General features: G+C 34.4%; 1 protein-coding gene across 6 annotated transcripts in view; it reads right to left on the minus strand.

Moving 5' to 3' along the window:
• RICTOR (RPTOR independent companion of MTOR complex 2) overlaps positions 1–20,959 on the minus strand; it is a 119,901-nt gene that overhangs the window by 77,561 nt on the left and 21,381 nt on the right. For all 6 annotated transcript variants that reach the window (XM_036846061.1, XM_036846057.1, XM_036846058.1 and 3 more), the window contains one exon: positions 9,702–9,799. In XM_036846061.1, the coding sequence (XP_036701956.1) occupies positions 9,702–9,799 (98 nt within the window). The remainder of the gene's footprint in view (positions 1–9,701; positions 9,800–20,959) is intronic.

Raw genomic sequence — 20,959 nt, forward strand, 5'->3', positions numbered from 1 at the left:
GAAAATACACTGTTGATGGAATTATAAACTAAACACATATTGTACAGTAAATTGGAAAAATGCACCAAAATCAGGACCTGCTTTTGGTGATTTATATTAATAATTTAAAATGTAAAGTAGGTTCAAGCACAAGATCCTTATGACATAATTTACATAATTATAATTATGTAAAATTATTACATAATTTATAATTTAATAAGGAACTAGAAACAAAATGCTCATAAAGGAGGAACCTTATGCAGATGTTAATATTATATAATACTGAAACACAAGGAATAACCTGCATAATGTATTGGTTAGGGAAAATATTCTAAAAGATATACATTTTTAAAAAATATATACATTTTTAAAGAAGTCTATACATCAACATTTTAACATCAAAAAATGAAAGTACACTAATAAGGACCTGCTGCCTAAAAAAAATAAATAAAATAAAATTCTAAATAAATAAATAAATAAATAATGAAAAAAAAAAGAAGTACAATCATAGGTGATTTATTTTCCTTTCTGTGCTTTTCTGTATTTTATAAATGTTTACAATGAATATCTATTACTTACCTAATCTGGGAAGGGTTATACATACAGTACAGTATTCATAAATAGTAACAGAATTAGCATTTATTGACTATTAATCTTGTCAACCCTAGAAAGTAAGTAATATTTTGGTAAATAAAGACTACTGAGGCTAGAGATGGTAATATGACTTCCAAACACCACAAAGCTATTAAGTGGTAAAGCCAGAAATCAAACCAAACCAGTCTAAGTCCAGAGCCCAGTGAAATGTGACTATACTTTAGTATTAAAATTATCTACATGGGAAAAGAAAAAACAAAAACAAAAAACAAAAAAAATGTACATGGGGGAAAGGGGTGGATTTAAAAATAGAATAACTGAACATTACCATCTTATTTCATTTCTCCAGCCTCAAAAATGGTATGAATCAAGAGTCTGGAGAACCACACTCTGGCTATAAACACATAAAATGAGTAAGTGCATTTATTATTTTTTTCCCAGAACAGCTAACTAAAAACACACATACAAATATTGCCCATTTCAAAGGATTAAAACACACACAAAAAGAACCTTATCACTACACTACTAAAAATAATTTAGTATTCATTTGAGATTCCCCAGATATTTCAGATTACTAGCACTGTCACTATATGGTACCATATATTAATGAAAAAGAAAAATAAAAGGACTCCTTATCATGGTGTTATCACTTAGACCTTGGATATATTCTAATTCATAAACTTAAAAAAAAATTCTAAGCTTCATTTTTCTATTATTAACATATAAGATACTGTGCTTTTAAAATGGGAGAAATGTTGCTTTCTTAAAACAACTCCATTTCTAAAAAGGCAGTGTTTCCATTCTTCTGCTACAGTTTGTTAATAAAATGAAATGCTTTGAAATGTAGAAGTATAAAAAATCTTACCCTGTCAAGGGTTAGTTTCTCCCCTAAGTATGTACTTGGTTCTCTTTTCCTGCATTTTCTTTTTCACACTTACTAGATATCCTTGCAGAAAACTATAGATTCAGAGAAACATAATTTCAAAATTACTCCCCTTCTCAAACCACAAAATGTGTGACTGTTCACTATTTAACATTTGCTAGAATTAGCAGTTTTGTTGAAAGGTAAAAATTTTTTCAAAGTTATTACTATGATTTCCAAAAAGCACACACAATTAGGAAATTATTTAGAAAGGAGTTTCATTTTCTACTACCTAATATAAATGTATTTGAACTGCAAGAAATGTTTCTGAGAAAAATGTCCACTCAGTTGGAAACTGGAAAATCACCAGTAACAACTAAAAAACACTTTGCAATGGAACACAGCATATTAGTCATAATCATCTGCCTATTTTCCAGGGACAGTAAGAGATATTAGGGCTATGCTTTCAATGGTGGCTAAATTGTGCTGTCATATTGTTTACAGAATTATAGAAGAGGGTCTTATTAATCAGTCTTAAATGAAAATATCCCTTTTGAATTAGAATTATCCCACGCAGAGACTAAATTTTCTATATGTAAATAATTCACATATATCAGGAATAAGAAATCAGAGAAGACATTGATAAGATTCTAAATTTTCGATTATCAAAGACGCATTACGCTTTCACTTTTAATCACCAGGAGTTCATCTATTGTTAAGTTTCAAAACATTAGGAATAAATTATTTTAATAAAAAATTTTTGTAGTGACTGACTCACTACCTTACTAATCATCTGATTTAAATAAACCCTACAAATCAAACCCTTTAACTTTTTTTTTTTTTTAACATCTTTATTGGAGTATAATTGCTTTACAATGGTGTGTTAGTTTCTGCTTTATAACAAAGTGAATCAGCTATACATATACATACATCCCCATATCTACTGCCTCTTGCATCTCCCTCCCACCCTCCCTTTCCCACTCCTCTAGGTGGTCACAGAGCACTGAGCTGATCTCCCTGTGCTATGTGGCTGCTTCCCACTAGCTATCTATTTTACATTTGGTAGTGTATATATGTCCACGCCACTCTCTCACTTTGTCCCAGCTTACACTTCCCCCTCCCCGTGTCCTCAAGTCCATTCTCTAGTAGGTCTCCGTCTTTATTCCCATCTTGCCCCTAGGTTCTTCACGACCATTTTTGTTCGTTTGTTTTTTAGATTCCATATATGTGTTAACATACAGTATTTGTTTTTCTCTTTCTGACTTACTTCACTCTATGACAGACTCTAGGTCCATCCACCTCACTACAAATAACTCAATTTCGTTTCTTTTTATGGCTGAGTAATATTCCATTGTATATATGTGCCACATCTTCTTTATCCATTCATCTGTTGATGGACACTTAGTTTGCTTCCATGTCCTGACTATTGTAAATAGAGCTGCAATGAACATTGTGGTACATGATTCTTTTTGAATTATGTTTTTCTCAGGGTATATGCCCAGTAGTGAGATTGCTGGGTCGTATGGTAGCTCTATTTTTAGTTTTTTAAGGAACCTCCATACTGTTGTCCATAGTGGCTGTATCAATTTACATTCCCACCAACGGTGCAGGAGGGTTCCCTTTTTCTCCACACCCTCTCCAGCATTTATTGTTTGTAGATTTTTTGATGATGGCCATTCTGACCGGTGTGAGATGATATCTCATTGTAGTTTTGATTTGCATTTCTCTAATGATTAATGATGTTGAGCATCCTTTCATGTGTTTGTTGGCAATCTGTATATCTTCTTTGGAGAAATGTCTATTTAGGTCTTCTGCCCATTTTTGGATTGGGTTGTTTGTTTTTTTGATATTGAGCTGAAACCCTTTAACTCTTAACTCTGGGAAAGAGATAGGCAGAAACAGCAAGAAGAACGCTGAATTGGTAAATTTAAACAATGAGAATCTCATCCTACCTCAACTACTGACTGAATTACTAATTAACCTTCAATCATTAGGTAGCAATTTCTTCAATTCTATCTTATAACAATGCCTGCCTTACCACATAGGTTTGTTAATATTAAGAATAAATTACTGTTGATGCTTAGAAATCATTAAAGACCTTTCAAAATATAAGAATTAGCATCCTAACAGTCACTTAAAATGCTAAATTATTAGACATCACATATTTCACTGGTGTTCAGTCACTCCTCACCCCATGTGTTTTTATGACTATCAGTCACAATACCTAGCTTAATGTCACTAAATAGGACCAGAGTTCATGCAGAAGTTGTAAGAGAGGGCTACCCTCTCCTTTTATGACTGAAAGCTATAAAGATGATGTATCTTAGTCATATGGAAAGTGTTTGAGAATGAAGCTAACCTAAAAGAAAAGAGCTGAGAAATGGAAAGACAGAATGCAATTAACATTTTTTCAACCCCTAGGTCATTCTGCCTGAAATTAAGACCTGACATGTGGTCTTCCTCATTATGAGAGTAAATAACTTCCTTTTATTGATACTTCAGCTCAGCTGAATTAGGTTTGTTAAATTTGTTACTTATAAACCAACTTAAGCATTCAATATCATCAGAAGTCTGCAATTATTTTATGAGCATAACTATTAAATTTAATTTTTTTAATATAAACAAAACAAATACTGTTACATAATATCTTATCTTTAAATGGGTATGGGGCTTCCCTGGAAGTCCAGTGGTTAAGACTCCGCACTTCCACTGCAGGGGGCACTGGTTCGATACCTGGTTGGGGAACTAAGATCCTGCATGCCGCATAGCATGGCCAAAAAATAATATGAATGAATGAATGAATGAGGAAAAGGTTTTGATAACATGTCACTGGTATATTTTGCCTATTAAAATCCATGTGCAACATCAATCTATTGGTTATCATTAATCCATAGAACTTTCTTACAAATACTAAAATAATCAAAGGGGGCTATCAACAATATTATATTCTGACAAAGTTAAAATAGAAGTCTAAACCATCTCTAGGCAATAAAAATGTCTGAGCTGCTTATTAAAATTATTAACTTTAAAAAATATATAATGATCAGTTAAAACTGGGCAGTTAAATGCTATTCCCATTTTACTTATATGGCTCTGAAGGTTAACTAAACAGTTCTCCTCAATGAGCAACAGAAAGAATAATCCAAACTTCAAAAAATCTTATCACAAATTAGAATTCCACAGCATAGTCTTTTCAGAAGGCAATTTATACGTAGGTTTTAAAATACAAAGTACAAATGCTCTTGGCTAAATAATTACAGTTTTACAATTCTATTCTACACAAGACAGTACACAAGAGTGTTACTAATGCATTAATTTAAAATGCAAAAAGGAGGAAAAACTTCTATTTTCTAATGATGGAATGATTAAATAAATTACGGTATATGTATTACGCATATGTCTGTATACTTGGATGCACATACATATACAAACATATGGATGGATATGCACACACACATACATCTACCAACACACATATGCAGCTACTAAAAAGTAGATCTACATTTATAGAACAGGAAAGGACTCTATGATATATCAGAAAGTGTAAAAAACACAAACTACAAATCCATAAATCTCAAGATCTCATTGAAAAAAACCTTTATGTATACATATAATAAATGGTAAATAAACTGAGCATTATATTAGACACTTTGTTTTGTTTAGCTTATTTAATTCTCACAACTCACTGAAATACACACACACACACACACACACATATTTATAATTATATCAGAGAAGAATAAATACTTTCTAGTGGTTACCTGTGAGGAACGGTATTTTTGTCAGGGTAAGGAGGTGGATGGGAAGGAGATGTGAGAGAGGAATTTCACTTTTTACCATATATTGTTTAGTACCATTTAAATTTTTATATTTAACTTATATAATTTTGAAGTTTTTAAAAACAGAACAAAATAAAGATTCCTCTGGAGCTTTTAATATATGAGATTAAATATAGGAAAAGAGAACTTTAAAATGTAAAAGAGCTAAAATATTTTCATCTTTAAAAACAGGTCTTTAGATTATGAGCATGTTGTCAGTTTTAAAAATAGAATACTAAGATTATATTCATCAGCAGCCTGTTATACACATTACTTTATCTAGTGAAATGATGTCAGAAGGCAAGCATGGGTGTGTGACATTCACATGGTTCTAGGATCACAACACTAGCACCCTCTCTTCATACCTTAAAAGGAGGTTTAATTCCGTAGATAAAGGCCACCCTCTACAACATTTTAGCCCCACTGATCTACTAAATTAACTTAATCCTAGTTTGTTTTGTTACTTAATAACAAAACAAATGCTAGTACAACAAAAACTCTTACTTAAACTGCAAAATCATCCCAATGTAATACAATACCTTTAATTAAACACTTGATATGTGCCAGGATTTGGGGAAGAGAGGGATATAAGAGTAAAAAAATAGATACTACATATTTCTTATATTTAATAAACTCAGTTTAATAAGATAGTCACACACAATAAATAATAATGATAATAAAAGAGCAGATAAAATTTAGTAGACACATATATAACCTATTATAGGAACACAGTGAAGGGTGACCAACTAACTCCTGTCTAACTGGTCTCCTGGAATCATAATCCTGTTTCTTATTTTCTTATTCTATAGAGCTATTCTTAGAGATTTCTAAGAATTTATAAATTTTACTCTGTAAGTTAATGAACTTACAGATTTTAAAAGAATACCGGCTCTGTAAATATTTATTAACGTAGCTTGCTAACAAAATGGAATTCAAAAACACATTATATTATGATTAAATTCAATAAGCACTTATTTTGTGCCAGGTATTTGGAGAAATTTTATAATAAAACCTACAGACCTTTATTTATCACCTAGGGGATGACTCTGTCCCCTAGGAAACATTCGGCAATGCTTTGAGACATTTTTGCTTGTGACAACTGGTGGAGGTGTGCTACTGGTATCCAGTGGGTAGAGGCCAGGGATGCAGCTAAACACACTACAATGAACAAGACAGCTTCCCAAAACAAATAATTATCTGGCCCAATATGTCAATGTTGCTCATGCTGAAAAACCCTGTTACAGTAACAGCTTACCAACCTGCAACTCAAGCTATTAATAAGCAGACTCACCTTTTTAGAGTCAACAAAAATTCCTGAAAAGTGGCAAAAAATGCAAAAGAAAACAAAAAACAAACCCTAGGTTGTAAGGCATTACCTGTTATGGAGTATATATTATGTACCAGGCACTGTACTGACACCTTGCTTCTAATTGCAGCAAAATTATCTCTTGAGTAAAGAAATCTGCCCGAGACTGCCTTGTTAGGGTCAGAGCTGGGCTGTAAGACCCCGTTTACTTGATCTGAAGTTCATGCTTTCCTCACTGTATCACCAGGCAGCCAAGTGAGTTTTTATCAAGTCTCATGTTCATAGATTTTACTAACTGAACAGCCCCTCACACCCTGACCCAAGGTTTAGTCCCTCATATTGTAGAAAAATTCCAGTAAGTATGTTTATCTGATTTTTAAATCCATAAATAATTTAAAACAGCATGTAAGAGGGCTGCTACAAGCCCTTTTCAGAGAGAAATATGAAAACTGTAAACAAAGGATATGGCAAAACAAAAAACAAACAAGAATACGAAAAGCTCAAAAGCCTAGGGCCTTCATTACAGAGATGCATCATTCTATACTCTACAGTGGTATGATGGCAGAAGGGAAGGAGAGAAGAAACAGGGAAGGAAGGAGGAATGGGGGAAGCGGATAGGGAAGGGTGAAGAGGGAGGAAATGAAGCAGGGAAGGAGGTAAAAGGGGAGGAGGAGAGTAGAGGGAAGGAGAAACGGCAGAAGAGACGGGGAGAACACAAATCAAGGAGAGACCAAGTGGAGGGAACAACTTAGTGAAATACTATGGGAAAAATTCAAAAAAACAAAGAAATGGAGGAGGGAAAAAGGGAGAGAGGGCAACTGACCTTAACCCTAGAGAAACTGGGATCTAGACAGAAATAAATGGAGAATAGACAAGGGAAAAAGAGAGGTGTCCAACAGATTCCTAGAAACAGATGTTTAAAGCACCTCTATTCCAAAAAGTTCTGTATGTGCACTGTCCATTACGGTTAGTAGTCACTAGCCACACACAGGTGGCTGTGAGCGTGGAAATACGGCTAGCCTGAATTGAGATGTGCTATAAGCATAACATACACACTTGATTTCAAAGATTTAGCATGAAAAAATATTAAATATCTCATTAATATTTTATACTAATTACATAATGATAATAATGTGGATATACTGGACTAAAGAAAATATATATTAAAAATAATTTCACATTTCCTTTTACTTTTTTTAGTGTGGCTACTAGAAATTTAAAATTACACATGTGGCTCACATATATTTCTACTGCATAGTGCTGCTGTAGATTTTTAAGATTGCTTTAGTACCCATTCTGGTGCCAAAGTGGAATAACAGAAATCATTGCCATTCTTACATTAATTCCCAACTTACAGAATCCCAGTTGTCAAGAGATGCGGAACTACATATCTAGATATCAACCTGATTGTGACAGAAACCATGAGTTCAAACAGGACAAAAACCTCTACTAATTGTTTTTAACAGTTAAATCTAGGCAAGTGGTAAGACGTATTATTATTAAGGTTGGGTGAAGAATGATGACATAAAACTGAGAAATTTAATAGAGGGAGTGAAACCAGGAGATGCCATTTGCAACCGTGGAACAACTCTAGGTCTTAAAAACTTGGTATTATCTGACTAGCACACTGAAGAAATGTATTTGAAGACTTTCATTACATTGATAAAAATGAAAATATACACAGGGATATTTTTGAAAACCCCTTCACAAGCACTCATTCAGTGTTTTTGAAAGTTGTTTTTAAAAAAATCACTTTGTCATCCCTCGTACAAAATAATTTTCTCATCTGTTATATAAAAATAAAATGCCAGAATATTTCAAAGTTTCACTAAGAAAAAATAAATGCATATGTGTGTTTCCCTAACTATGAAAAGAAAAAAAACTAATCTATTTTGTAAATATTTATCACACAACACCATATTGAAAAAAACAACTTGGTTACATAGTGACTATATTCTCGTCCCCTTCTATTTCTATGAAATAAAATCAAATCCAAGCCACAGTCTAACTACCAGGTAGCAAAGAATTAAACATTTTGGAAGGATTAAAACAGTGCCGCTCAAACTTTAATGTACACCCAAATTCACCTGAGATATTCATTAAAATGTAGATTCTCATTCGGTAGGTCTGGGGTGGGGTCAAAAACCGTACATATCAAACAAGCTCCAAGGTGACACCAATGCTGCTGGTCTATGGATCACACTTTGAGTAGTAAGGGGTTAGAACAAACAGTTATTCCTACATTTAAAATGTACAACAGGGAACTATACTCAGTATTTTGTAATAGCCTATAAGGGAAAAGAATCTGAAAAAGAATACATATACATGTGTACACATATATATGTAATCTGAACCACTGTGCTGCACACCTGAAACTAACATGACATTATAAATCAACTCTACTTCAACAAAAATTTAAAAACAAAACAATAAAATAAAATGTATAACAATTTATATTTAGTAAACTAAAAAGGGAAAAAAAATTTCCCAAAGAAGGCATTTTGCTCTCTATTTATGGCATCACCTCAAATAACAGGCATTTTAGTGTTTCCAAGAGTTGGCTGTCCAGCATTACCAGGCTCAAAAGCACACCAATCCATCTATCAAACTTGGGAATTCTTGGCTGCTAACAGAGATCAAGTCAATATTTATTTGGGACAAGGGCCCCTACATTTATCTTGAGCTCTAATTGAGATCCAGATAATGGGAAAAGAGTATTAGGAAAAGAGAGGAAGTTGTAATACTTCTCTGGAAATGATTACACCTATGAAAAGCAACACACACGTACTTATGTACAAACATATTTATCCTATAGTATCACATAAAAATGAATATAAAAAGGCAAAAGAAATACATCATTGTGTGAATAATAGTGGAGATTGAATTATGGACTTCTCAGTGTTTTTCTTTATTCGCTTCTGAACCTACCAAATTTTTTACAAGCATATAATGCTTCCCATTTTTCAAATACACTTTTAAATTTAAAAACATATGACAAAAATCCATGAGAAGCAGCAGAGGAAAGCACTAATACTGAAGGAATACTCAAGAATTTCTTGTTAATGTTGGTTAAGAAGCATCTAATAAGTACAATAAGGAAAAAAGAATTTAAGATGGTAATATAAAGAATGAACTTACTTACCTTAGTAAAGTTATTCAGATGGCCTAGCTTTCTCATATTTGATACTCCTTGCAATTTGGCCACATTTTGGAGAATCTCCCTTAAGTTATCAGATGGTTCTAGAACAGACAAAAGAAATTTAACATAATTTTAAAAGAGTATTTTCTTAACCAAACACACAAACCGTGTAGTATTAAAACTTCACAACTTTGGCTCTTGGTTTCTTTAAAGTCTTACACTCTCTCTCAAATCTATCTACTTAGGAGACTTCAAAGTCCATGTGGATGACTCACTGAATGACCTTCACATCTCTACTCCACTTATACCTATGGTGCAACTCTGTGTATCATCACCTGGAATTATTCAACCACTCATTCTTAAATTTCAACCCCAACCCCAAGCACAACTTTCACTTCTGGCCACAATGTACTGACACAATAGTAACAGGCACCAAAAATACTGTCCTATTTGAATCAACCAAAAAACGTAGCAAAACATATAAAATGATAGTTCAAGACACTGGACATCAAGAAGTAAAGAAAAATAATCCCTGAGAAATGAGAAATAAACAACCATGCTCTACAACTGCCCCAGCTTACTGTCTTTAGAGAGTTTCCAGGCCTTGGTGCTGAGAGGAGAAACCCAGACAAACTGTCTGAGTTTAAGAGACAGAGCTCAGAGTCCAAGGAGACCAAAAAGTGTTAGAGAAGAGAGCACTGCACAGAGAGAGAACACTGGATATCTGCAAAGGGATCCCTTATGTAGTCAATATAGCAATGATTGGTGCATGTTTGTGAGGAAATTACCACTCGAAAGAATTAAAGGGATGAGTACCTTGTGTTCACACAGCACAGGGAGCAGTGCTTGTTCCTAATGGCCATATTGAAAACCTTAACAGTGCATGGGGCATTGGTTAGAGTATTCAGAAAAGTCTTGGCTTAGTGGTGGGGAACAATCACATATAGACTAAACATTTCTTTGATCCCACCTAACAAATCTCCAAAGCAAGACTTGAAAGAATTACACTGTTTCCAAGTGACTAAAATGTGTCTCAGACCAAAGCTCAAGAAGAATCATAAGAACAGAAAAAACAGGGAACACCTAATGAAGCAAAATTTACAATGATTAGCATCCAAATATCATCAGACATACAAAGAAGCAAAGTCATACTATGACTCATAGTAAGCAGAAAAATTAATCAACTGAAAATGACCCAAAGCTGAACTGTTAGAATCAGCAGAAAAGGACATTAAAACAGTTTTTATAACTGTAGTCTATATGTTCAAAAACTTAGGGAGAGGCATGAAAAGTGTAAAAAGCACTCAAATTGAATTTCTGTAGATGAAAACTACAACGTCTCAGATGTAAATATACTGGATGGGAATAAAAGCATAACGGCTTTTATAGAAAGTAAGAATTGTGAATTTGAAGACAAAGCAATAAAAACTATCCAAAATGTAACACAAAGGGAACAAAAAATAAATGAAAAGACTATCAGTGAACTATGGAGCTTCAAGCAGCCTAACACAATTACAATAAGTGTAACTGGAGTCCTCAGAGGAAAAAATTAGGTGATAGAAGAATTAATTGAAGAAATAATAGATGAGAACTTTCCAAATTTGATCAAAATAAGCCAATAAATCCAAGAAGCTCAATCAACCCCAAGCACAAGAAACAGGACCAAAATTAGACCAAGGCACATCATAATCAAATTGCTCAAAACCACTGGTAGAGAAAAGTTAAAAGTGACCAGATAAAAGAAGACAAGTTACATACAGAGGAATAAGAAGAATGACAAATTTCTCGTGGAAAACAGGCAAATGAGAAGACAGTGGAGCAACATCTTTGAAATACTGAAAGAGGGACTTCCCTGGTGGTCTAGTGGTTAAGAATCCACCTTCCAATGCAGGGGACATGGGTTCGATCCCTGGTCGGGGAACTAAGATGCCGTAGGGCAACTAAGCCTGCATGCTCTAGAGCCCACGCACCACAACTAGAGAGCCCTGTGCGCCGCAACTAGATAGAAGACCGTGCGCCGCAATGAAGAGCCTGCACACCACAACTAGAGAGCCCATGGACTCTAGAGCCCGCACGCCGCAACTACAGGGAAGCCTGCATGCGATGAAGATCCCATGTGCCGCAACTAAGACTCAATGCAGCAGGTATAAATAAATAAATTTTTTTTAAAAAGGTTCATCTATATAACAGGGCATTATGCAGTGATTAATGACCTTGTGTGAGATTATTTCAAAAAAAAAAAATACTGAAAGAAAAAAAAAAAGCTTTTAAAATGTAAAAACCATTCTTAGCTCACTTGTTTTACAAAAACAGGCCAAAGCCAGAAATTGCCCTGCGGTTGGTAGTCTGCCAACCCCTGGAATACAGTGTCAATATTTCTCAAGCTATTTTTCTATTAATATATTCAGCATCCTATTTGCTTTAAACAAAAGCACAATCTAAAGAAGAAAAAAAAAACTATCACATTACTGATATTTTAGTTTAAGAGCCATTATGCCTTCCTTTGAGATATTTAGACGTTAACACAGAACTAAGGGGCTATTTGTTTTGAATCAGTCTTTTCCTCAGCAAAGGAAACTGGTCACATTGTTCTATAAATTTAGCTTGCATCTGCCTACCTTCCGCCATTCTGTTATACTCAGTGTAAGCCATGACAACCACAAATTGGTTAGTGTCAAACCACTAAGCATATTACATAACCCAGTTATTCCAATCACTTTGAAATTACTACATACTCAGATCATTCATTTGATTTCAGAGCATTTCCTACAAATTTTGGATTTTTTTTTTTTAAACTCCAATGAAATTCGATCTATTGTTAAATGGTTTAGGGTATGTCTTTAAAATTAGTGACTCTTTTAGGTTGTCTTAAATATGGAATGAAAAACAGCTCACCATTGGGTGGGATCAGAGCTCATTAAAAAAACTGCAAGGGACCATGAATAGATCACTGCTAGTACTCAGTAATATCTTTTTGTTATAAATGGTATCTGTTTGGAGACATTGAGGAAGAAAAATTATGAGTAAGCCAATGATTTTTAAATGATTTAACTATACTTGAGAACTTAATACAATTTTTATAACAACCCTTACAGTAATTCAGAACCTACAGTAGTTTGCAAAACCAGAGTTAAGGATCTTTAAAGCCAGTGTGAAATCCACCTAATGGAAATATATAACCTAACCATTTTACATCAATTTATAATTGCCAGGCATCAAACAGTTTCGCTAACGTGAGGACATAGTTACTACTATGCAATGTGATAGGACTAATAGTTAAGATGATTAGTCTGAAGATATATTCTTCACAAAGGCTTGCATATTTCTAATTATTGCCTATTTTCTAAGTACAAACTGATTGCAGACATTTTTGAAAAGTCACAATTTTGTGACAAAAATAAAATCTCAAGTCTGAGTTCATTCGTTCAAGAAACATTAATTGAACACCTATATGGTCAGGTACGGTACTGGGAAAATACATCAATGAGCAAGACAGATCGTTCCTTACTGGACCTTACATACAAATGGAAGAAAACTGATAAACAACAACAACAAAAACCCCTATGCACACAATATGAAAATTGACAGGTGGTGAGAAGCCAATATTGGGTCAAATGTTTGCCTGATGAATAATGACATAAAATGAACCTAACATACAATGCAGGTGTTGTTGTCAATTCAAATCAAAATGAATCAGCCTTTCTTCTTTGCCCTCCTTACCCCTTTCTCTTTTATATAATTAATTACCAGGAACCCCCAACTAGAATTGTAATATGGAAGAATTTCAAAGTTTCTTCATAATATATTTCCTGAAAGACAGAACATGTTTCCTCCCAGAAACTATGTTACTTCCCAGACTAATTCAAAAATAGTATTCAGGGCCATTTTAGACATGAAATACTATGTAATGCTCATGTGCTACAATGTTCCTATGAGGAACTCTAACTTGAAATATTAGGGTAAAATTCCCCTGGTAATGAAATAAGAAGTCCCTGGTTTCTTCTTTACATGCTAGATTAGGAGTATACAAACTTTTTAATTAAAAAAGGCCCAGACAATAAGTATTTTAGGCCATAAACTCTCTTCTTCTGTTGTAACCTCAACTCTGTCGTAACCAAGAAAGCAATAGTAGAAAATACATAAGTAAACGAATGTGGCTATGTTTCAGTAAAACAGACCTGGCCTCATGAGCTGTAGATTGCCAACTCCTATGCTAGACAGTCAGAAATTAAACTATATGAGCAAGCTGAGATCAATGTGCTTTTTATTGGCGGGGGTGGGGGGGAGAACGGGGGAGAGACTTTAAGGAGAGGTTTACCTCTATTTCTTCCTATTCTCACTTAATGTTTCCAGTTCAGCCTCTCCAAAACTGTGCTATGTGAGAAGTATTGATATAAAAAAACAAATGAGATAATCCACTAGGATTTCTCTGAAGCCCAGTAGTTTAGCCCAGAGCTGCATTAAGGGAAAAAGAGGGGGGCGGAGGGGGGGGAGAATGTGGCTAGGAAAAAGAGAAAAAAAAAAATTGTGGCTAGCTGGCGATGATGGCCAACCATTCAAATGCAAGGAAGCAAAACACAAAAGAACTGCTAAAATTACAGTTGCTCTTTTCCTCTTATTGTGTAACTTGTAAGTCCTGTGAGTGTTCCCAATGACTCTTTCTGGAGGTAATGGAATAACTATAGTCAATATTCAGCAATTTAATATTATATAAGTATATGCATGTATACATATATACATACAGAAAACCACCAAGAGAAAACTAAAGAAACCTTTTATATCTCTATACATCTACAGACATATACACACATAAATATATTCTTTCCCCCTTTAGCTTAATTCTCCATGTATGTGCACATATGCACACGCACACACATATATGTATATATATGTGAGTAAACATGCATTTATTTTAAAATGTTTTCAATATATACTGCTTTGTAACATGCTGCAATAAATCATATTAATAGCTTTACCTGTCAAAAAATATACAACATAAAATTGATTTTTAAATAAAGTTAGTTTCAAGTACACATAGTAAATTAATGACCAAAAACTACTGGCATACATCTATTTGGGAATAACAGAAAGAACAACTCTGAAATAAAAAAGAACTGGATTCAAATCTAGCTTAATCACCTACAAACCATGTAGCCTTAGACTAAGTCACTAAACCTGACAGGCATCCATTTTCTCATACCTATAGTGAATATACTAATTACCTAACCTTGAAGGCATTGTTACAAGGTGTGAGGTGCAACTTACTTAGCACAGTGCCTAGCCCAGAACAGATATTCAATAAATAGTAGCAACTATAATTAAAATTAGTTATTATTTGCTTAGCAACAACTATTTTTATGGATCAATCAATCATGTGAAAGTTATGTGGCTAGCCCAGGCAAATGGTTAATTCACATATTAGTGCGTCTAAATTAATGAATTTTGGTTACATGTTTTAGCGCATTACTTTTATTTAATTTTTTTTTATAAATTTATTTTATTTATTTATTTTTGACTGCGTTGGGTCTTTGTTGCTGTGCGTGGGCTTTCTCTAGTTGCAGCGCACGGGGGCTACTCTTCGTTGTGGTGCACAGGCTTCTCATTGCAGTGGCTTCTCCCGTTGCGGAGCACGGGCTCTAGGCGTGCAGGCTTCAGTAGTTGTGGCTTGTGGGCTCTAGAGCGCAGGCTCAGTAGTTGTGGCGCGTGGGCTTAGTTTCTCCGCGGCATGTGGTATCTTCCCAGACCAGGGATGGAACCCGTGTCCCTTGCAATGGCAGGCGGATTCTTAACCACTGCGCCACCAGGGAAGTCCCGTGCATTACTTTTTTTTTTTTTTAACTTTGTATGTATGTATATATGTATGTATTTATTTATTTATTCATTCATTTATTTATTTATTGCTGTGTTGGGTCTTCGTTTCTGTGCGAGGGCTTTCTCTAGTTGCGTTAAGTGGGGGCCACTCTTCATCGCGGTGCGCGGGTCTCTCATTATCGCGGTCTCTCTTGTTGCGCAGCACAGGCTCCAGACGCGCAGGCTCAGTAATTGCGGCTCACGGGCCCAGCTGCTCCGCGGCATGTGGGACCTTCCCAGACCAGGGCTCGACGCCGTGTCCCTTGCATTGGCAGGCGGATTCTTGACCACTGCGCCACCAGGGAAGTCCCGTGCATTACTTTTATGATCCAAGATTTGCTCATTTTTGAAGTAAAACTTCTATTGTCTTATATGCCTTCTTGAAAATGTCAGAGGAATTAGGAGTGGGAGCAGAGTTGAGCAATATTTTCTGTGATTTATTTGTGAATATACATGAACAAATGCTAATAAGCAACAAGCTAGAAAAGCTGGGTGCATAAGAATTTAACAAAATTAAACACGACTACATAAATTGGATATGTATTTAATTATATATTTAATATTATCTATGATTACTGTGAGCAGACACAAAGGATTAAAAGTATATGGCATAACTATAGTTGGTATTACCTCTGTAAAAGCCAGCAGCAAATCTGTCTCCTCTACCAGCAAGGACACTGGGAGTACACCTTCTCACCATTACCCACAGGTCCAAAAGTTGAGGAAGCACCGCTTCAAACTATCTCTCTAACATTTCCTGAAATTCTAACAATTATTAATATCAAAGAGTTATATAATTTAGTAGGGAAAGGATCTATCCCAATGATAGCATCCTGGGAAAAGGGCCTTTGTTTTACCTCTAATGCAGAGGAACTCAAAACTTCCTAAGAGAGCCTATTCCATCTTTGATAGAGTAGTCAAATATTGTCTCTTATACTCATGCCAAACTCTGTCCCTTTGTAATTTTCATCGATTTGTTCTGGTGTAACAATCTGGAATGCAGAACAAGTATTATCTACCCTCACATACTGAAAATAATAATTTTTCCTCTCAAGCAACTGTAGCAGATAACCTTTTTAATCATTGGTATATTTTAAATATAAATATTGTAGTAGAGATAGGCAAGGAAAACCTATCAATTACTACTGCAAGTAAATCAGTTTAGTTATAACTTTCTTAAACGTTAGGCTTATTATACTAAAAACTGAACACTTCCGTAGGGCTACTTTAGATGAATGATGGACATGAAGCACCTCTTGAGAGTGAATGATGTGTACAGAGACAAGACTACACAGACAGCAAGATGGCACTAGGTTTCTTCAGCCTGGCATGCCCTTTGTTTCCCTACCCAATTTGGAGGAAATCCTCATTCTTCAGGAGTCTTACTCAGACGTGTAAAGGTTTTCCTTAACCTACAAGCTCCCTTCTTTATGTTCTCATGATACGTTCTTCATACCACTATTGCAGCAGTTATGACAGAACACTATCTCAACTGCCTAGGTTCTAACTTACACCTATTGTGCCAGTGTAATTATTAATACCACCTCCTTTCACTTCCCAAAGTATCCCAGGTTGTATTATAAATGACATGACCACCATAAGTGCAGACAGTTAAAATTCAATGACTGTAAAATTTTCTTACATCTAGATCTTTTCTCTATCTCCTTTTCCCAGAGGCTGGAAGAGAATAGTTTTGTTTGGGTTCCTGTTCCAGTGTCCTACTCTTATCAATACAATTTTGTAAGAAGAGGTTAAGGCAGCTTCCGTTGATCTGCAACATTTTAAGATTGTCTTCCCAGTAACCAAGGGGTTCAGATCTCTTTTCCTCCACTTCAATTTTGGATTTAAAATTACCTCATTTTATACATTCCTCTGTTTTTTACAAAAATGTGTCTCTTTTTTTCTATAATCCCAAAGAATTGCTCATTTTGATTTCAAGGGAAAAGGATAAAAACACTAATGGGGGGTGGCAGAAATGTCCTTCTTGAGGCTTCTCATTTGTACCTTTGACTGGAAAAATTAAACAAGTGACATCTACCAGTTCACTGATGTGATAGTTTAAAAATTCTATGAACAAAAACCATGTCTTTAATTGCTTTATTACAAGCATGTCATTACATAACTGTAAGATACAGACCAGGACTGACCTAGGCACAAAACATTAAAAATAAAGTCAGCTGGAAATAGTAAATAATTCACTTGAACAGAACTTCTATTAAAAGTTGTATGGATATATAATATCAATAATTAGAATACTGTCTATAATCTTTATTTCAAATCATTATTTTGAATAAATCACAAAATAAATTGATATAAATGGTTTAAAATACTTTTAAGTTTCAAATGACAGAATATTCCTCCCAATTTTCCTTAAATATTTTCTGTAAAGAATAAAATAACAATGACATTATATAGTGGGGACAGTATAGTGGGAACATAGGTTTCCCCTCTAGATTGTATTTAGTCATTTTATTACTTATATAACTAAAAGTACAAATGTCTCCTATAAAGTTTAGTTTTGATCTATCCTGGGAATAGCTTTATATTTAGATTCCTAAGTTTTATTCAACTGTACATTTCAGGGCTCACCAGAAGCCATATACTGTGCCAACTGCTTAGGTGAGGAATATTAATAAATACAAGATACGGTCTCAGCCCTGGAGATCAAAATTAAATGGGAATAGAGGTACATATAACACTTCATAGTAACACTGTGGGAATAAGATAAAAGGAGGGTGTTTGCTAGAGACTTCACTTAGACTGTATGACAAGTGAAGACAGGAAAACTGTCTTGTTCACACATGCATCCCTAGCCTGGAAACAATGCCAGGCACATGGTGGGTGCTCAATAAACACTGGGTGAAAGAAAGACTGGGCAAGAGAGTGAGACAGTTATTTGGGGATGGATTGACATGGGAACTGATTCTTGACCATAAGCAATAAATCTTCTAGGCATATAAGATAGGAAAAAGCAGAATGTACACAACAAGTAAACATGAAAAAATATGGTATTTTCTCAAGGAATGGCAAGAAATTCAATATTCCCAGAAAACAAGATGATAGGAAATATAGGAAAGTGGAGCTGCATTCCAATGGCCTTATATACTAAGAAATCTGGACATCTTTGGGCAATGGATAATTATTAAGGAAGACATTTATGCAAGTGGATGGCATGATCAGCTCTGTGTTTTAGAAAGACTGTAGGGGAGAAGAAAGGCAAGTTCAAATAGAGGTTACAAAAACCTTCCATGTAAGAAACTTCATCAATAATGGATTAGAGCTGGAAGGAAAGGTAGAAGGAGGAATCAAGGATGAATCCAGGTTTCTAGATTAGATACACTGATGTATGACACTATTTACTAATAAGTAATCCTAGAGCAAGTATAGATTTAGGGGAATTTTTTTTACCATTTGTAGTAAGCATATGCACCAAAAATAACAAAAAACACCTTATATGTTATACCTTAAAATGATGAGACAAAATAATTGACTATTTGGCCTGCACTGGAAACAGACTTACAGACCAGTGGTTTTCAAACCTGTGTTTCTAAGAAATACATGAATTATAAGAAATACTGATTCCAGAATCAATATGCCTGGAAAGTGACCCACATTTGTACCATTTGTAGGAGGCACCCCAGTCATTCTCATGCACACTGAAATTTGAAACATGCTATAAAGACTACCATAATGTCATATAACTAGATTCTGATATCCCTTTGGATTTATCTGATCTGAACTTTTAAAGAACAAATAAGATCTACTCTATGAAATATGCTTCTGTATCATTTTCAAATAAGAATATATTACAATGTGAAATAATATCCACTGACACAACAATAATAACTATTAGTACATTATATGCTACAATATACTGTGCTAATATTTTTACATGAAAAATCTGTTTTAATCTCCATACGAACCATAGAAGGTAGGTGCTATTATTATCATCCTCATGCTACAAAATGAGTCTTAGAGACATTAATTCACTTGCCTGAAGTCACACAAATACCAGACATGGTAATAAGATTTGAACCTAAGCAATCTGACTCTAGAGTCTATTTCACTCTCTAAAATGCAATCGCCCTACAGTCTTCCTCATTATACTGTTCTGCCTTTCAAAGGAGAATGTACCTTCAGTGTACATACCAGTTTGCAATATACATTTACTTGTATGATTGGTTGACGTTTATCTCCCCATAAGTCAGCTTTGGTTCACCATTATGGTGTCATCCTAATACCTAGAATGATGTTTGACACACAGTAACCACCCCCAAAAATATTTATTGAATGCCCCAGGTCACACTGTGAATATTAAAACACAAGAATTTACAATGGAAATACTGTCTTATGATTACAATAACAATAACTGTAGTAGAGATGTATATAAAAGAGGAGCAAATAAGAAAGATCACACTGCTTTAATGTATCTATTTTTCAAATTCTGAGGACCAAAACAAATTTACTCCCCCAAAACCTTACCATAAGTAACGTCTTTCTATTGCCTTGAATAGGAATCTCACCTTCTAAGGTAAGAACATACCTATTTAATATAATTAGCAATGTAACTGCCAAGACCCATTCAAATTTGTCAAATATAAAAATTTTAAATGACAATGTCTAGAAAAGGTAGAAATTTGAGCCTGCCATCTACCTTCAGAAAATCACCTTCCTGATCCTTGTCTACACACCCCCTCCCTCCAAGCATTATATCGATATTTACATTCATACCAGCACTAGAAATCATGTCCCCAGGCTGTACTAGTTAGATAAAGAACCGAAGCCTAACTATTTACCTAATAATCTTCTAATCATTCCATCATTATCTATTTTTACATGGTAAGTAATTTGTGAATTTTTAAAGATTTTTCTGGTAAAGATGGCTTAGATGTTTGTGGTGGAAAATGAAGAAGAGCTGCTTGTTACGAAAAAAAATATGAAGTGCTTTCTTAGAGTTCATCTCTTTCCCTTTTTCACAATAAAATTAGAGATCAGTAGAATGCTTGGGCTTGTAACACTTGTTATGAGACAACTGTAGTACAGAACCGTAACCAAATTCACAAAGCACTTTTACTTTGTACACACGTACAAAGTATACACAAGTATATACAAAGAATACACAAAGGCCATTCACCAGGCTACAGAAAAGATTCAAAGAATCTTTGTCATAGCATTTATTTTAATGCTATTTTTCTGCAGAAAAACAGTATGAAAAGTACTGTCTGCAATTAGAACATTTTCTAATGTTAGTAAAAATAACTAAAAGCAATTACTATATAAAGATTACAATCACTGGATGTTCTGCTAAAACTTCTATGTCTTAATCTATTAAATCATTAGGTTTCCACAGTCCCCTAATTAGAAATCTTTTATTGTAAGAGAAAAATTCTGTTTCTCTCTGAAACAATTCA

The sequence above is a fragment of the Balaenoptera musculus genome, chromosome 3 (assembly GCF_009873245.2).
Source record: "Balaenoptera musculus isolate JJ_BM4_2016_0621 chromosome 3, mBalMus1.pri.v3, whole genome shotgun sequence".
Classification (NCBI taxonomy): domain Eukaryota; kingdom Metazoa; phylum Chordata; class Mammalia; order Artiodactyla; family Balaenopteridae; genus Balaenoptera; species Balaenoptera musculus.